Source organism: Pelmatolapia mariae, linkage group LG22, assembly GCF_036321145.2.
Source record: "Pelmatolapia mariae isolate MD_Pm_ZW linkage group LG22, Pm_UMD_F_2, whole genome shotgun sequence".
NCBI lineage: Eukaryota > Metazoa > Chordata > Actinopteri > Cichliformes > Cichlidae > Pelmatolapia > Pelmatolapia mariae.
Genome location: NC_086245.2, coordinates 16297365 through 16310611, shown reverse-complemented (window position 1 = coordinate 16310611; position 13247 = coordinate 16297365). Strand labels below are relative to the sequence as shown.

The following is a 13247-nucleotide window of genomic DNA, read 5'->3' as shown; positions in this document are numbered from 1 at the left end:
ATATGTGTAAAAAACAAAACAAAAACGATTTTCAATTGTTTTGTAGTTTATCACACTTTTTTTTCTCTTTTTTTGCAATTTATGTAGTTACCGTGGTCTTAATGCAAACACGTTGACTTTAAGTGACTTACAGGTTTCTTTGAAAAATACTTTCTTATATCCAGATTCTTCCTTTTTGCTGCCATCCTCCTCTCCTCCTTGCAGGTCCTTGCAGCGCAGGCTTGCCGCTGCTAAAACTAAACAGAGCTCCCTGAAAGGCACAGCCAATCACATTGGCCATATTTGTCACATGAGGTAGGACTCCAGAAGAGAATGTAATTTAACTCTTTCTGCACCGCTGGGTGAATGACACGTTCACAGATCGTTTTTTTCTTTCTATCGGGTTTGTTTTTCTTTACTGGAAGAGATCAAATTATTGGTGGGGACAATTCAATAATCGCTGGATATTGGTGGGGACACGTCCTTTCCGTTCATGCCAAATCTACGCCCTTGGGCCGATCTGATATACAGTATGGTATCAGTCCGATCCTGACCTAAATTACTGGATCGGATATCGGGGAGAAAAAAAAAGTAGGCGGAGCAGTATGCGTCAAGTGATAGAATGGCTGACCGGTTGGCAGTCTGGAGTTTACACTGAAAACATTTGGACCCTGGTTTGAAAAATAAACAAAAAAAATGTACACACTGACATCCAGCTTGATAAAAGATGAGTGTCATGAGAAGCCGAGTTTACATTTATTTGACTGCTTTCCACTCTGGGTGTCTATTTATGTTAAAGCACGTTGAGTCAACCCCTGTTTTTTAAATGTACTATGGGATATAAATATCCTCTACTCAATGGCTTAAATTAATATGCTTAAGTATGTCGGGGTCTTCTTCACCTGTAAAGGGAATATTGGCCTGATGCAGACTCTGCTATATAGTAACATGAAGTGGCTCTTCTAATTTCCTATTGATACTGCATATACCTGAACAAATTTGTGCATGCCTTTGCTTAACTACCTTTTGACCAGTGAAAACTGCGCTGTCTCCTCTTCTCTATTTCTTGCTTCTTTTCCAGCAAGGTGCAGCAGCAAATAATAGTGCTGGATTTCCAGTGATAAGAACTTCCACAGTTCTTGAATGGAAGAAGTTTAGGGAGCTCATCTCAAGGTGAGATACTGTAGCGACGCTGTATTTATATTCATTTCAGTACACATTGCGCCTGCTGTATTTCCCCTGCAAGGGATTTCCTGACTTTGAAAACTAGTTTTCAAGTCACATTTGCACCTAAAGCAACATTTAAATTCCACATCACTTTACACTGCAACACTTAATCTCACATATTTTAAGCTGTAGCCTCAACGCTGCTTATGCTTTTCTCATAAAGAGAAATATGTTCAGGTGTTTGCGAGGCATAACTCAGCCAAAGTGGTTACAATTTCCAGTTTTCAGAAAGTCATTAAAAGTAATGAGACAATAATGGAAAACACACTTTCTTTTTTTACAAAAGCAATTAGCCTTTTTTAATTTTACATTGCATTGAAAATTTACATAATAGAGTCATACATTTTACAAATTATTTCATCATAAAAATATATTTCTGTACAAAACACTTTTTTATTCTATATTTCATCTTTTTTTTTTTCTCAAATGGTGAATATTTCCAATGTCCCCCAGGCAGGAACGGCTTTAAGTCTTTCAAATCACAAGGGTCTTATTGCAGTCAGTCAGTAGGAAAAGCTTGTGGCAAAATAGACTGAAGCTTAGAAAAAAATGACCTCTGATGACGAGTGAGGGGAGCAGAGGGCGCTGGAGCAGGTGTGTGTGTGTGTGTGTGTGTGTGTGTGTGTGTGTGTGTGTGTGCGTGCGTATGAGACAGAGCGAAAGGGAGGGTCTCGTGGTTTTTGGTAGGCACTGTGTCAGATTCATACTGAAGAAACGGCAACAAAAGCAACAACAACAACAACAAGAGCGGTAACAATCAATCCGACCTGTAATAAGAAACGATGTCATGATAGCGATGAAGTGCGGCACAGTCACAGCATGGATAAACAAGGAAGCCGCAGCTACCTTTGCCTTTAAATCAGTAACGACTTTAAAAGGAGTTTTCTTGTCAGCTGGATGTGGTTGGTGCCTGTGGTCACAGCAGCGGGGGTTCTTAAAACAAAGTGGATGTTTTTGTTCACCCTGGCACCCAGACTCATTAAAAAGTCTAGTTATCCATCATGTGCGGGACCCCAAAACTAACAAAATTCAGCCTCTCGTTCGTAAAACCAGATTCTTCAAAAAGAAAACAACAAAAACAAACACTTTTTTATTCAATGAGCAACAAAGCTGCAAAACAATGACTAATGCTGATTGATACTTCTATTTCTGCCTCCTGTTAAGACCAATTAATATGGATTACTACCAGGCCCTTCCCTCATGATAGTTAATTTACTCTGAAAGGTTTCACACAAAAACTCAAACATCTACTCATTTCTCAGCAGTGGTTCATTTATGGTACATGAAATCATTAGAAAGGCTGATATCAAGTGCAACAACAGTGGCAGATAGGGGCAAAATATAGAAAAGGTTGCAGAGTGTTTATCAAAAGGTGGCAGATCACACTGGAACAACAACAATCACAACAAAAATAAATAAATAAATAAAATTGAGATCATATGGCTGCTTTTATGCAATATGCATGAAATAAGAAAAAAAAAACAAGCGTTGGCTTCAAATAGTCAAGCATTATGATAAATGGGTCAGTTCATGATTATAAATAGATTATAAGATTTGAAATTCACTGAACACAGACATGCGTGTCATTAAAATCTGTCTGTTGTTGAGCAACACTCATGTTGGAGACTTGTAGTGCCAAAGATAATGCAAACCTTTAAATCTAAAGAGTCAAATAGGGTCTACCAATTTAACATGATGTGGATGTTAGAAAAAGGGCAAAATAGATTGTAAGATCACACACCTAAAGATGATCAGGTCTGTCTGTGGTGTGATTCTGATTCACATTGAAGTCGTCCTGAGTAAGATACTGAGACACGAAAGAAATCCATACATAGGGTTCAGATGCCATGTGCGCTGTGAACTGAATATATTTTTTAATAGTAGCTTTGCTGCATCACTTCACAAGAAGGCCATCAAGTTGTCTATTCCTAATCATATTTTCCTTATATATTGTCCTTAAACCATGTTTTGGGCTTAACAAAAAGCATCATCTATTTGTTGGTGCACCAACTATCAAACAACATCTACTAATAATATGTATTTTAAGTAGTCTTTAATTTATACACACTTTATGTGGCAACAGACACATTTAGCTGCCACAAGTGAGATATAACGTCCTGGTTCCTGCAGATTAAACTGTGTATGTTTTGCAACTAAATAAAATTTATTTAAAAATTGTCATAATTCTGAAATGTATTGAAAAACAGATCCTAAGTATTGCAAGTATTTGTTAATCTCTTTTATGTTTGTCCCGTTTCCTTATATAAAATATATAATAGAAACACAATATGACATGTTATGTAACTCAAATTTGATCAATATATCTATTTAAAAACTCAATTTTGGGCAATTTTATCAGTTTTCATTGTTAATAGCACTTCAGCCCAATTGTACGTTGTGGCCTTGTTCTGTAAGAGACGATAAAAACATCCAGAGACGGAGCTGGATGAGAGTTTGTCTATCAAACACATGGGCTCCATTAAAAGCTCGACTTCCTGTGTTGCCATGATGACAAAAAGGTTTGTTGAAGTATACTACTAATCTATTATAGATTTAAAACATAACTAAATAAACAGCTATTTTTAAAAGTGCAAGAGTTTTAATTCACAATATTCTGTGTCCTCGCTGTGCCAGCTAGTTTAGAAACCCCAGCTGTTACTCTGTCTTTAGCTTCACCCTTAAAATGTTGTCGGTGTGTCAGTGGAGATAATTACATATTTTTATTGTCCAACATCTCCAGTGCAGGAGTCGGAAAAATGGCAAACAAGTACAAACTCTACCAGGTTTTGGAAATCTGCCACCTGTGATAAATGTAGACTAAAACCATTTAAAAAGCATAATTGTTGCTGGCAAACCTTGCATCTCAACAGTAACGACAACAACAATACCACTGATGCTCATGATTGCCCCAGTGGGAAAGACGGTGCATGTGTGAGGGTCTTACATACAGAACGAATTAAAATAAACCAGCTTAATGTTACAAAGAAACCAAAATACTGTTTGTGACTTCTGTGAATAGCACATAATTATAATGTCTTTTATTCCGATGTTTCTTTCTTTTTTTTTCTAAAAACTCTGCTATAATCTGTCTTTACCCTTTAGCCCCTCCCCTGTGGTAAATATATAGCACAAAAATATAGGTGGTGAATGCTCCCGAATATATATATGCAATAGATTTACAGATCAGAAGATTCTGCAGCAGTAAGAAAGAAAGAAGATAAGCACTCTCAGAGTGCAGAATTACAGTGGAACAGTGTCCACAATTGTAGGGTTACAACCTTGTTGTCTTTCTTTTAGCCTGTCTATCAGTTCATGTCTGTCTCTGCCTCCTGTCTGTCCTTCTGTAAGCCTGTAAATCTGTGTTTAAACTGTCTGTGAAGTGGAGACATGGATGACGGAGCCTGCAACAGTCCGAGACCAGGCTCATCTTCTTTGAACCTGTCTGTCTCATTGTATGACTGTTAATACCACTTGTCTCTACCTGACTCTCCAGATTTTGTATGTGTACCTGTCATCGTTTGTGTCTGTCATTCACCCTGTCAGTTCTCTCTCTCTAACCTTTCCGTCCCTATGCTAGTCCATCTCTCAGCGGGCAGACAGGTAGTGTTCCCATGAAATGTGCTTTAGTGCCAGAGCTTTCTCTGTTTGTCAAAGTCTTTCTCTTTGTTAGTCCATCAGAGTCCTCTGTATCCATTTAGTGTCTTTCTGGTCAAAATCCATTTAAATTCGCAGGATCAGGAACATCTTACCTCATATTCTGTCTGATCTGATTCATTATGTAGAGGGAGGGCTGACCTCTCCCAGTAAATGATTTCAGGTTAGACAGGCTCTGATTGGCTGGGTTACAATTTCAAAATCTTCTTTTTTCTCTTAATGACTCCCTTAGTCTACTTCCAGTTCAGTTAGGGCCTGTCTCCATCTCTCTTATCCATTGGATGGGAAGAGGCAGTTTATCCTTTAGATGAGACAGTCTCTCATCCGTTCTCTAAGTGCTAGCTCCCCTTTAGACTCCTTTTAGTTTTGCTGTGCTCTAATCCCAGTTCAGTTAGGATTATAGCTCCATCTCCAAGGATGCCCTTATCCTTCGCTTAGGAGTTAGTCTCTTTTCAAAGCAACTTTCGCAACTGTCTGCTAACATTAGCCATCTTAGATCCCATTTCAATAGAAAAAAAGACAAATACCGGCTGGTAATACCAGCCTCTGGTTGTAATGGAGACAGGAGGTTGTCCTGTCTGGCTGTTAGGGTGTTGTATTCCGTGGTTGTTTCAGACATAGTTTCCTCTTCACAAAGCATTAGTCCGGTTTACTGATGGTCTGCTGGTGACAGTGTTTTCTTTGTACTGTCAGTGTTGAAACCAAATAGATAGAAACAGTTTTCTTAACATCACAGTGTCTTTTATGACATCATCTTCATGTCACATCTCCCCCATCTGTGGTCATTGTGATTACGTTTGTTCTTTTTTTCCCCATATTTAAGGACCTGTTTAATACAGTCAGTTTGACAACATGTTACATATGAAAAATATTTTTTAGTGGATTATCTCTTTGATTTCCAACTACAGCTGGGCTCTGACGATGTGCGCTCTCTTTCTCCAGGCACGAGTGATCATAGATCCCACTCTGGGTCCTCCTCTTCACAACTTTGTGTGACATACAAAATTTGGCATTGGGTTGTGATAACATGTCATGATGTCCAACTAGCAGGTCATGGCTTAATCATTAGTACTCATATTATAGATAGTGAGAGAGGTTAAATAAGAGGTTAGAGTATAATGGATGTATCTGGTTTGGAATCCAATTATAAAGAATCCATGACCCGCTGAGTCTTGGGGTTAGAGACAGATAATAGCCAGTATGGTTTTCCATTCAGTAGTATCCCTTTCCATCTCTTGATGTTACATCTCCCATTGAGTTCACACTGGCTGCTTGCTTCTATCAAAGGCAGCAGACCTTTTGTGTTCATACTTGTTCAAATTTCATTTGCGGATACAAAATGCTTTCAGTGACGGAAACCAATGCTGGGTTTTGGTTTCAGCTGGAGAGCTGGGTTAGATTAGGTTTCTGGACTGGGAATGAAGGTCTTTTGTAATCAGTGTGCAGACCATGTCGTTCATGGTGAAGTTTGCATCGAAGCACGGAGCTTTTGTCTTTCGTCGTCTCTTACCAGCCGTGGTCCCATTGGATATCTGAGTCATTAAATTCAAGTAAGGTCAGTCGATCCTCAAACCATGGTGCATACGGTGTTTAGATTTGGATCAAATCTAACAGCCTTCCCCTCCACAGCCTTGGCGTTGGTGTTGTACATGGGGTTCTCAAAGGCGGCCTGGCCGTTGTTGTTTTCATGGACTGAGCATCCTGTGTATTGTGTTTTTGGTGTGGTTCTGTGCAAAAAACAACAAAGAAAACCACATATATAAAGAAATCATAAATACACCATTGGAGAAGCAGAAATGCTCTAATTGCCTATTAATGTTACCATTACTGAGCAGCCAGTGGACAATACAGAATGCAGTCTTGAGAGTAGAAGCATTGTAAACAAGCCTTAAGAAGGATTAGAGAGCGTGTTGTACTTTTTAGGAAGCCTAGTGAGATTCCAATCAGCTCATCCAAAACTAATTCCTTCAGCAAGCCTTTTTTTTTAGATATTAACAGCAGAACAGAAGTTATTTGCATCTGTTAACAATGCAAACACAAGTCATTTGTGCTTAAACCATATCTCTGAAAAATCCAATTTACCACCTCCTAAACAGAGTTGTTTTGCGGCACAGTTTGCAACAGACAGTGACTTAACTGTCTTTGAGCACCGCAACAACCAAACCATTGAGGAAGGCATTGTTATCACGAATTAGACAGCTTCTTAAAATGTTAACAATGCCTTTTTACTTTTTTGTACGCTGTTAATGGAAAACAGAAATGAAACCACAATGCAACGACAGGAATGTATTCCTTTCAGCTGCTGAAATGCAGCTGAATGACACTTCAAAGGGATACTTGCGGGTTTACTTTTTTCAACACATACCTTTGTTTGTAGAGATAAAAGCCAAAACCGGTAAAGATCAGAGCAAAGAAAGGCACCAGGATGGCGATAGCCACGGAGCTGCTGTTGGTACCAAGCTGGGGGGGTGGCGAGTTTTGACTCTCCGACATATTCAGACCTGCGACAAACCAGGAAATACACTGTCATCAAAGTGATTTGATACAACAAGAAATATTGTTGCGGGTTTGGAACAAAAGGCTTTCAGCTGAGTTGTTCAGCAAATAACCAACTGCACATTTTTATTAGTTGTAACTATGATAATTAAGGTAGGCGCTCTGGTAATTGGAAGTGGGCGTTACCAGATAATGATTATTTTCTGCTTAGCATCTTGCAGGTGACTTGCAGCTTACATTGGATTCGGGAGCTTGTAGTCTTCTTGCACAGCTCAGACCTTTTAAGTCTAAAGAGCAGCTTTTCCTCTTGTTGAGAATACACTGCATTGCTGTCCCTGTTGCAGCAATAAAGTCACTAGAAGCTCCAAGATTACTTACTGAATTAGTTTGAAGCAGTCTGCCTGATTTTACTATCAATTGTAGTCATTCATTGCTGAATTCCAAAGGAGCCAGTATTATTTGATGCTGTTAGCAAAATCGAAAGAGAATTACCCAATCTTTGCAGTCCAAACTGTCCATAGTCTTTTCCCTGAATAGAACCCTGGAATACGTAACTAGAGCCATCGGGCTCTGCTGATACCTGTAGATTAAAAAGAAAGAGCGGTTGAGAAATTGTTTAGGCGGGAGAGGAAAGGAAAACAACTGTGAAGAGAAAAACAGAGGGACAAAGAATGGTTATCTTCTGGTTTCATGTCAACACTACAGAGCAAATGAATCGAAGATGATGTTTGGGTTTTGTTGAAATCTTTGTATAAGGTGTATTTTCAGGGAGGTTTGTTTATTTTCTTTTTCCTCTCTTGGCAAGATTTCACAAAAACTACCAAAGCGAATGTCGTGAAACCTGGTGATGAGGTGGTGCATGGGCAGGGAAAGGGACACATTAAATGTTGGCTCCGATCTGGAGGGCTGTCTTTAAAATTGCAAAAAAAGAACATTGGCCTTGGCAGAGAAGGTAGTCTGTGATGGCTGGTGTAGTTTAAATATTTTACTGACTTATATTTACACAAATTCAAATGGCTTCAGTGTAAATCCAGCTCAACTGAATATGGTTAGGTTGATTTTATCGGCTGGGACTTACAAATCCATCCATGGTCCAGGAATCATCTATAATCTTGGCGGGAGAGATGGCTGAATCTTTTAGTTGGTTTCCCTGGTTCACATAATTCACCTGATACATCAGCAGCAACAGCCTGGCCTCGGACGCCTTGTACACTCCTAGAGGGCAAAGAATAAACACGTGATTTATACTTGGTTTGCACGTGGTACATGGTTTAATGGCTTGCTCTCTATAGTTCATTAGATCCTACAGCTCGTGTTTCTAGTCTGTCTGGTGCACCAGCGAAATACATGTCGTTAGTTCTGACATTTTATCGGGATACAAAGAAAAGACAGCAAACTGAATGGAGCTGCAAAATAAAGAAAAATATTTATTTAAAAAAATTGATGATTTGAACCAGGAAACTGAAGTTAAGCGAAGAAATTAAATTCATGAACTCATAAAAAGGTGAGCGCAATGGCTGTTTTTCATGTCTCCAATCTAATACAGATATAGCCAACTGATATATTCTTCCAGCTTCACTTTTGGAAATAAAATACAAAGTATGCACATTTCCCAAAACACCAAACCCCTGCTGCCTTTCAAAATATTCCTTGGGTAAAGAAAACTTGACATCTTAAACAGAAAAAAACATGCAAGTTTTATGTAACTGGCCACTGGCCTTTCTGTGACTGTGTGAGTGCAGCTTTAGCTGTTATTGATCTAAAGCTGCTCCTTTAAGCCAGAAGACGAATGTCTGATAGCGGCGCGGTTTTGTGATATGGTGTTTGTGCACTCTGCTACTCCAGGAAGCAATTCTAGCTTCAACAGGATTTGTGTTTTAATAGGGTCTTAACCCCCTGCTGACGCTATTGTACGACCCTGGGAGGTATGTGTGTGAGTAAGTGTCTGTCTGTGTGTCTGAGTGAGTGAGTTAGTGAATGTGTGTGTACAACAACATTGCAAAGAAGCATAGTAGAAAGAAATTAATTTCAATCATTAACAAAAAGCAACAATAAAGAATAAAAGTGCTCTCAATTCTGTTTGGTTGCTTGCTTACAGTTTTGCCAATGGATCAATACAGCATAATTTAGTATTATAGCTACATTTTATTACAACGATGGCCTGTCTTGTCATAGCACTTATGTGGTAATCTACTCAAAGTGCTTTCAGTAGATTACTGAACAATTAAACCTAGCGTAACATGCCTGACAGGAGCAGTTCCATGTTGCCGTTGCTAAGGGTAACATTGACTCTCCCCGTTGTGGAGTTAAAGCTGGTGATGCTCAGTGTTATAGGCTGCTTCCTCCCACGGTAATTATAGGAACCCTTCCATATGTAGTTGGGAGCAAAGACATCATCTGGAACTACAAAAGAGAAGAGAATATGAATTAGATTACGGTCTGCTCCAGTCTTTAAAAAACAAAACAAGAACAACTGCCTGCACCAATCAGCATTAAACAGCATTAACCCCTATGATGGTACGTCTGCCCTCCTGTGCTGACTCATCATTTTCTCTCTCTGTTTGTCTCCCTCTCTCTTTCTCTCTTGCATGAATCAGTTTTGTGTGTGTCATTAATCTGGCCTTGTGGGGTGTGACTTGTCCTGAGTTCCTGCCACTCAGTGCCACTCACCTGTGTGGAGTCTGCTGTTACTACTTAAGGTGATGATCTGTCTTCAGTTTTCGCTGTATTGTTGACCTCAACACAGTTAGCTAAACTGGTTCTCTTCTTTGCCGTTTTGCCCTGCGTTCATCCCTTTATCTATGCTACTTACATTTTATTGCTCTCTGCAGGGCGTCCGGGTGGTTGGATAGAGAGAGTGATCTAAGCCTTCTTTTACTGGGCTCTTTGCCTTTGCTTTATTAACTCTTTCTGTTAAACTTTTTGCCAGGCGAAAGGCAGGTGGTTTTAATGTTGTAGCAAACTGGTGTATATAACTGCTCAGCATGTGTGCATTTTATGCAGATAAGTGCATACAGTATGGCAGAAAAAGACAAGCATAAAGAAGAGCAGAATTTCACAGTAGTTAATTTACCTTTCTCTGTGTAGTGAGGAAAAATAAATTATTTAGAACTACCATAGAAAGCAGTAAAGTGCAATAAAATCGACAAGAGCATAAGAAAAACAAGAGCAGCACTGTGGAGCAGAACGTAGCAGAGTGAAAAGGAGCTGAGCTGAATTTATCGAATGACAGATTAAGCCAGACTAAAACGGAATAGATAAGTCAACAATAGACAAGGAATGAAAAGACTGGAATAGGAAAGATAGTAGTAGAACTGACCGTTTAGTTTGGGGCTGGGGGTTCCTGTTACTGGCTTCACAGGTTTCTTCTTCTCTCCGGCTACACACACAGCCAGAGAAAGAGAAAAAGAAGATAATGTCATATCAAAACTCATGAGCAGGGCAGCAGGGGCACAGCACGAAATATTTTAAAATGCTTTAGTTTGCAGCCAACCTCCCTAATCAACCATGTTATCCAGGGGAGAGTGCAATTCATACTAACAAGTAACCACATTAAAATGCAGCGGCAGTCACTCTTGGTCACAACGACGAGTGAGAAGTGGGCCGAAAAAGGGTCGAGCAAGACAAACCTCTTTAATGGTTACTTGTAGATTGAAATGCAAATAAGGTTAATGATCAATGACCAATAATTGCTGTGTATATTAGATCCTTTTAAAACCGGCTTCAAGACACTTTTTCTATTCACCATCAGCAGCTTGTACTATCACGTCAAGATGCAGCTATTGTTGGCAACAAATACATGCAAGCCAGGAACAGGTTATTTGTCCGAGAACCTTAAATTGGATTAAGAAGTGCTCCAATTTTGAAGACTACTCCAGGGCAGCTGGGTGGTAGCCGTGGTGGAAGGTTTCAGAAAAGACAGTCTGTGAGCATGTGTCAATACCAAGTAAAAGATTTTAAGGAGTGCCAACTACATATTTGTAGCAGGGGTGATGCTGATTTCTTCTATATAATCAAAGCACCTCCCAAATTGACCTTTTTGTGAGATTTGAAGAGCGCACTTTAAACTTTTTGGCTCAAATGTTCAGTGTTTCCATCATTTTTAATAATTTGTGAGACAATACGAAGAGATGATTATAGCATTGTTTGCTAGACATAAGCTAACGTAATTTGTGAAGCTCCAGTGGATTGTTCTTCAAAGTATTTTACAATATTAACTATGTACAGTACGAGATGGTTACATTGCAATTCTTTGATTTCTTCTGTGATGGCTCACAAGGTTGTAGTTTAAGCTTGATAAAGCAGGATTAATGCATGACTTCACCTTTATGGTCCTGCCTGGTAAATCTAGCAAAGGGACAAAACACCATGGGACATTTTTGATCTGTTTTGCCTTTGAACCACCAGGCTCACCACCAGGCTCACCACCAATCCAAAGGCTGATCAACCCAACAGGAAATCTCCCCCTACTCCAGATGGCTTGTCTGTCCCTGTGTGTGTGAAGTGACAAAGTCTCCTTGAGCTAAACATGCTCAAACACTGCTATCTGGTCACTTAAGCTAAAATCCTCCAGATAAGATAATCAAAAAAAGATACACTTAAAGGAAATGTGAACAATGGAAATGACTGTAGCAGGACAGAAGTACTTACCCCGACATATCGGCATCTTTCCAGTCCAAGTGCTGTCACTCTTGCAGACCCTGTGTTCAGAACCCCCTGCCAGGAAGTAGCCATGCTGACAGCTGTACACCAAGGTGTAGCCAAACCCAGGAAGATCCATCCCTACCACGTCCACATGGAGTGGACTCTCCGGCTGCTTGCAGGCGTGGGCTGCGGGGTTTAGACAGATACATTGTTACACTTCAGTGAGAGTCTGAAGGGATGAAAGGGTGAGCGGCTGACAAATTGAAACAGTGTGTTTCGTACGTATGCACTCGGGTTGCGTCCCACTCCATGTTAGATCAGGCTGACAGGTTCTGGAGGAAGATCCCTGAATCAAATGACCAGGCTGGCACTGAAATGACACCACACTCCCAACCTAGGCATAAGGACACAGACAGAAGTGCACACAGAAGCCATTAAAGAGATTGTAACAGATTTGATTGGTAAAGAGGAGTCTGAATATCTTCAGCGGAGCATCATAGTGTTGTACTGCTATGATAAATGTTACTCATATTTCAACAGGCGAATTCGTGTGGATAAAGACCAGTATTTTAATATGAAGTACATTAAAATAGATGTTTAGATGTGGTTGCGGCATGTCAATGCAAATGCACAAGCATCCATTGTATTCCTTAAAATATTAGAAGTATGAAATCAACTTGCATTCCCCGTTCAGCAAGACTTAATTTGAGACAAATCAAAAGTCAAACATATAATGAAGTTTGCTACCTGGCAATGCTGTAATATTTATCAGCCATTAGATATTTTCCCTCCTGTGCGGTAGCAGGCAGCAATCCTTATAAAATATCTTACTTGCTTTCTTCCTGCCAAATAACAAATATTGTTTTTATTTTCAAGTTAACAGTGAATTATTAGTTATTTGGTTGAAATGACTATAATTATTTGGTACTAGGTAAGTAGGTTGTTCTCCAAGAATCTTGGAGGATTTCCTATAGTTCTTGGGTTTGGGAATTCAAGTAGTTTCAGAAGCATCCCACACTGTTAGAGATCAGCACTCTGTGGGTGGCAAATCATCTGTTGCAGGACTCCTTGCTCCTGTTGTCACTGAATATGCTTCTTTATGACTCTGGCTGTATGTCTGGAGTCATTACCATACTGCAAGTGGTTTAGGACTGACAAGATGCTTCCCTGATGGCATTGCATGGTGGATAAGAATCTTAAAGCGCTGCATTTGAATGTCTTAACATTTTATTTTCTTCCTGACTCCC

At 39.6% G+C, this 13247-nt stretch overlaps 1 protein-coding gene across 4 annotated transcripts in view; it reads right to left on the bottom strand.

Moving 5' to 3' along the window:
• Positions 1-1504: 1504 nt before the first annotated feature.
• The window catches only part of csmd3b (CUB and Sushi multiple domains 3b), a 392628-nt gene continuing 380885 nt past the window's right edge, over positions 1505-13247 (bottom strand). For all 4 annotated transcript variants that reach the window (XM_065470768.1, XM_065470769.1, XM_065470770.1 and 1 more), the window contains exons 65-72: positions 12283-12394; positions 12007-12186; positions 10676-10735; positions 9601-9759; positions 8435-8571; positions 7849-7936; positions 7226-7361; positions 1505-6587 (exon numbers count right to left, since the gene is read on the bottom strand). In XM_065470768.1, coding sequence (XP_065326840.1) covers positions 6428-6587; positions 7226-7361; positions 7849-7936; positions 8435-8571; positions 9601-9759; positions 10676-10735; positions 12007-12186; positions 12283-12394 — 1032 coding nt within the window. In that variant the 3' untranslated portion in view covers positions 1505-6427. The remainder of the gene's footprint in view (positions 6588-7225; positions 7362-7848; positions 7937-8434; positions 8572-9600; positions 9760-10675; positions 10736-12006; positions 12187-12282; positions 12395-13247) is intronic.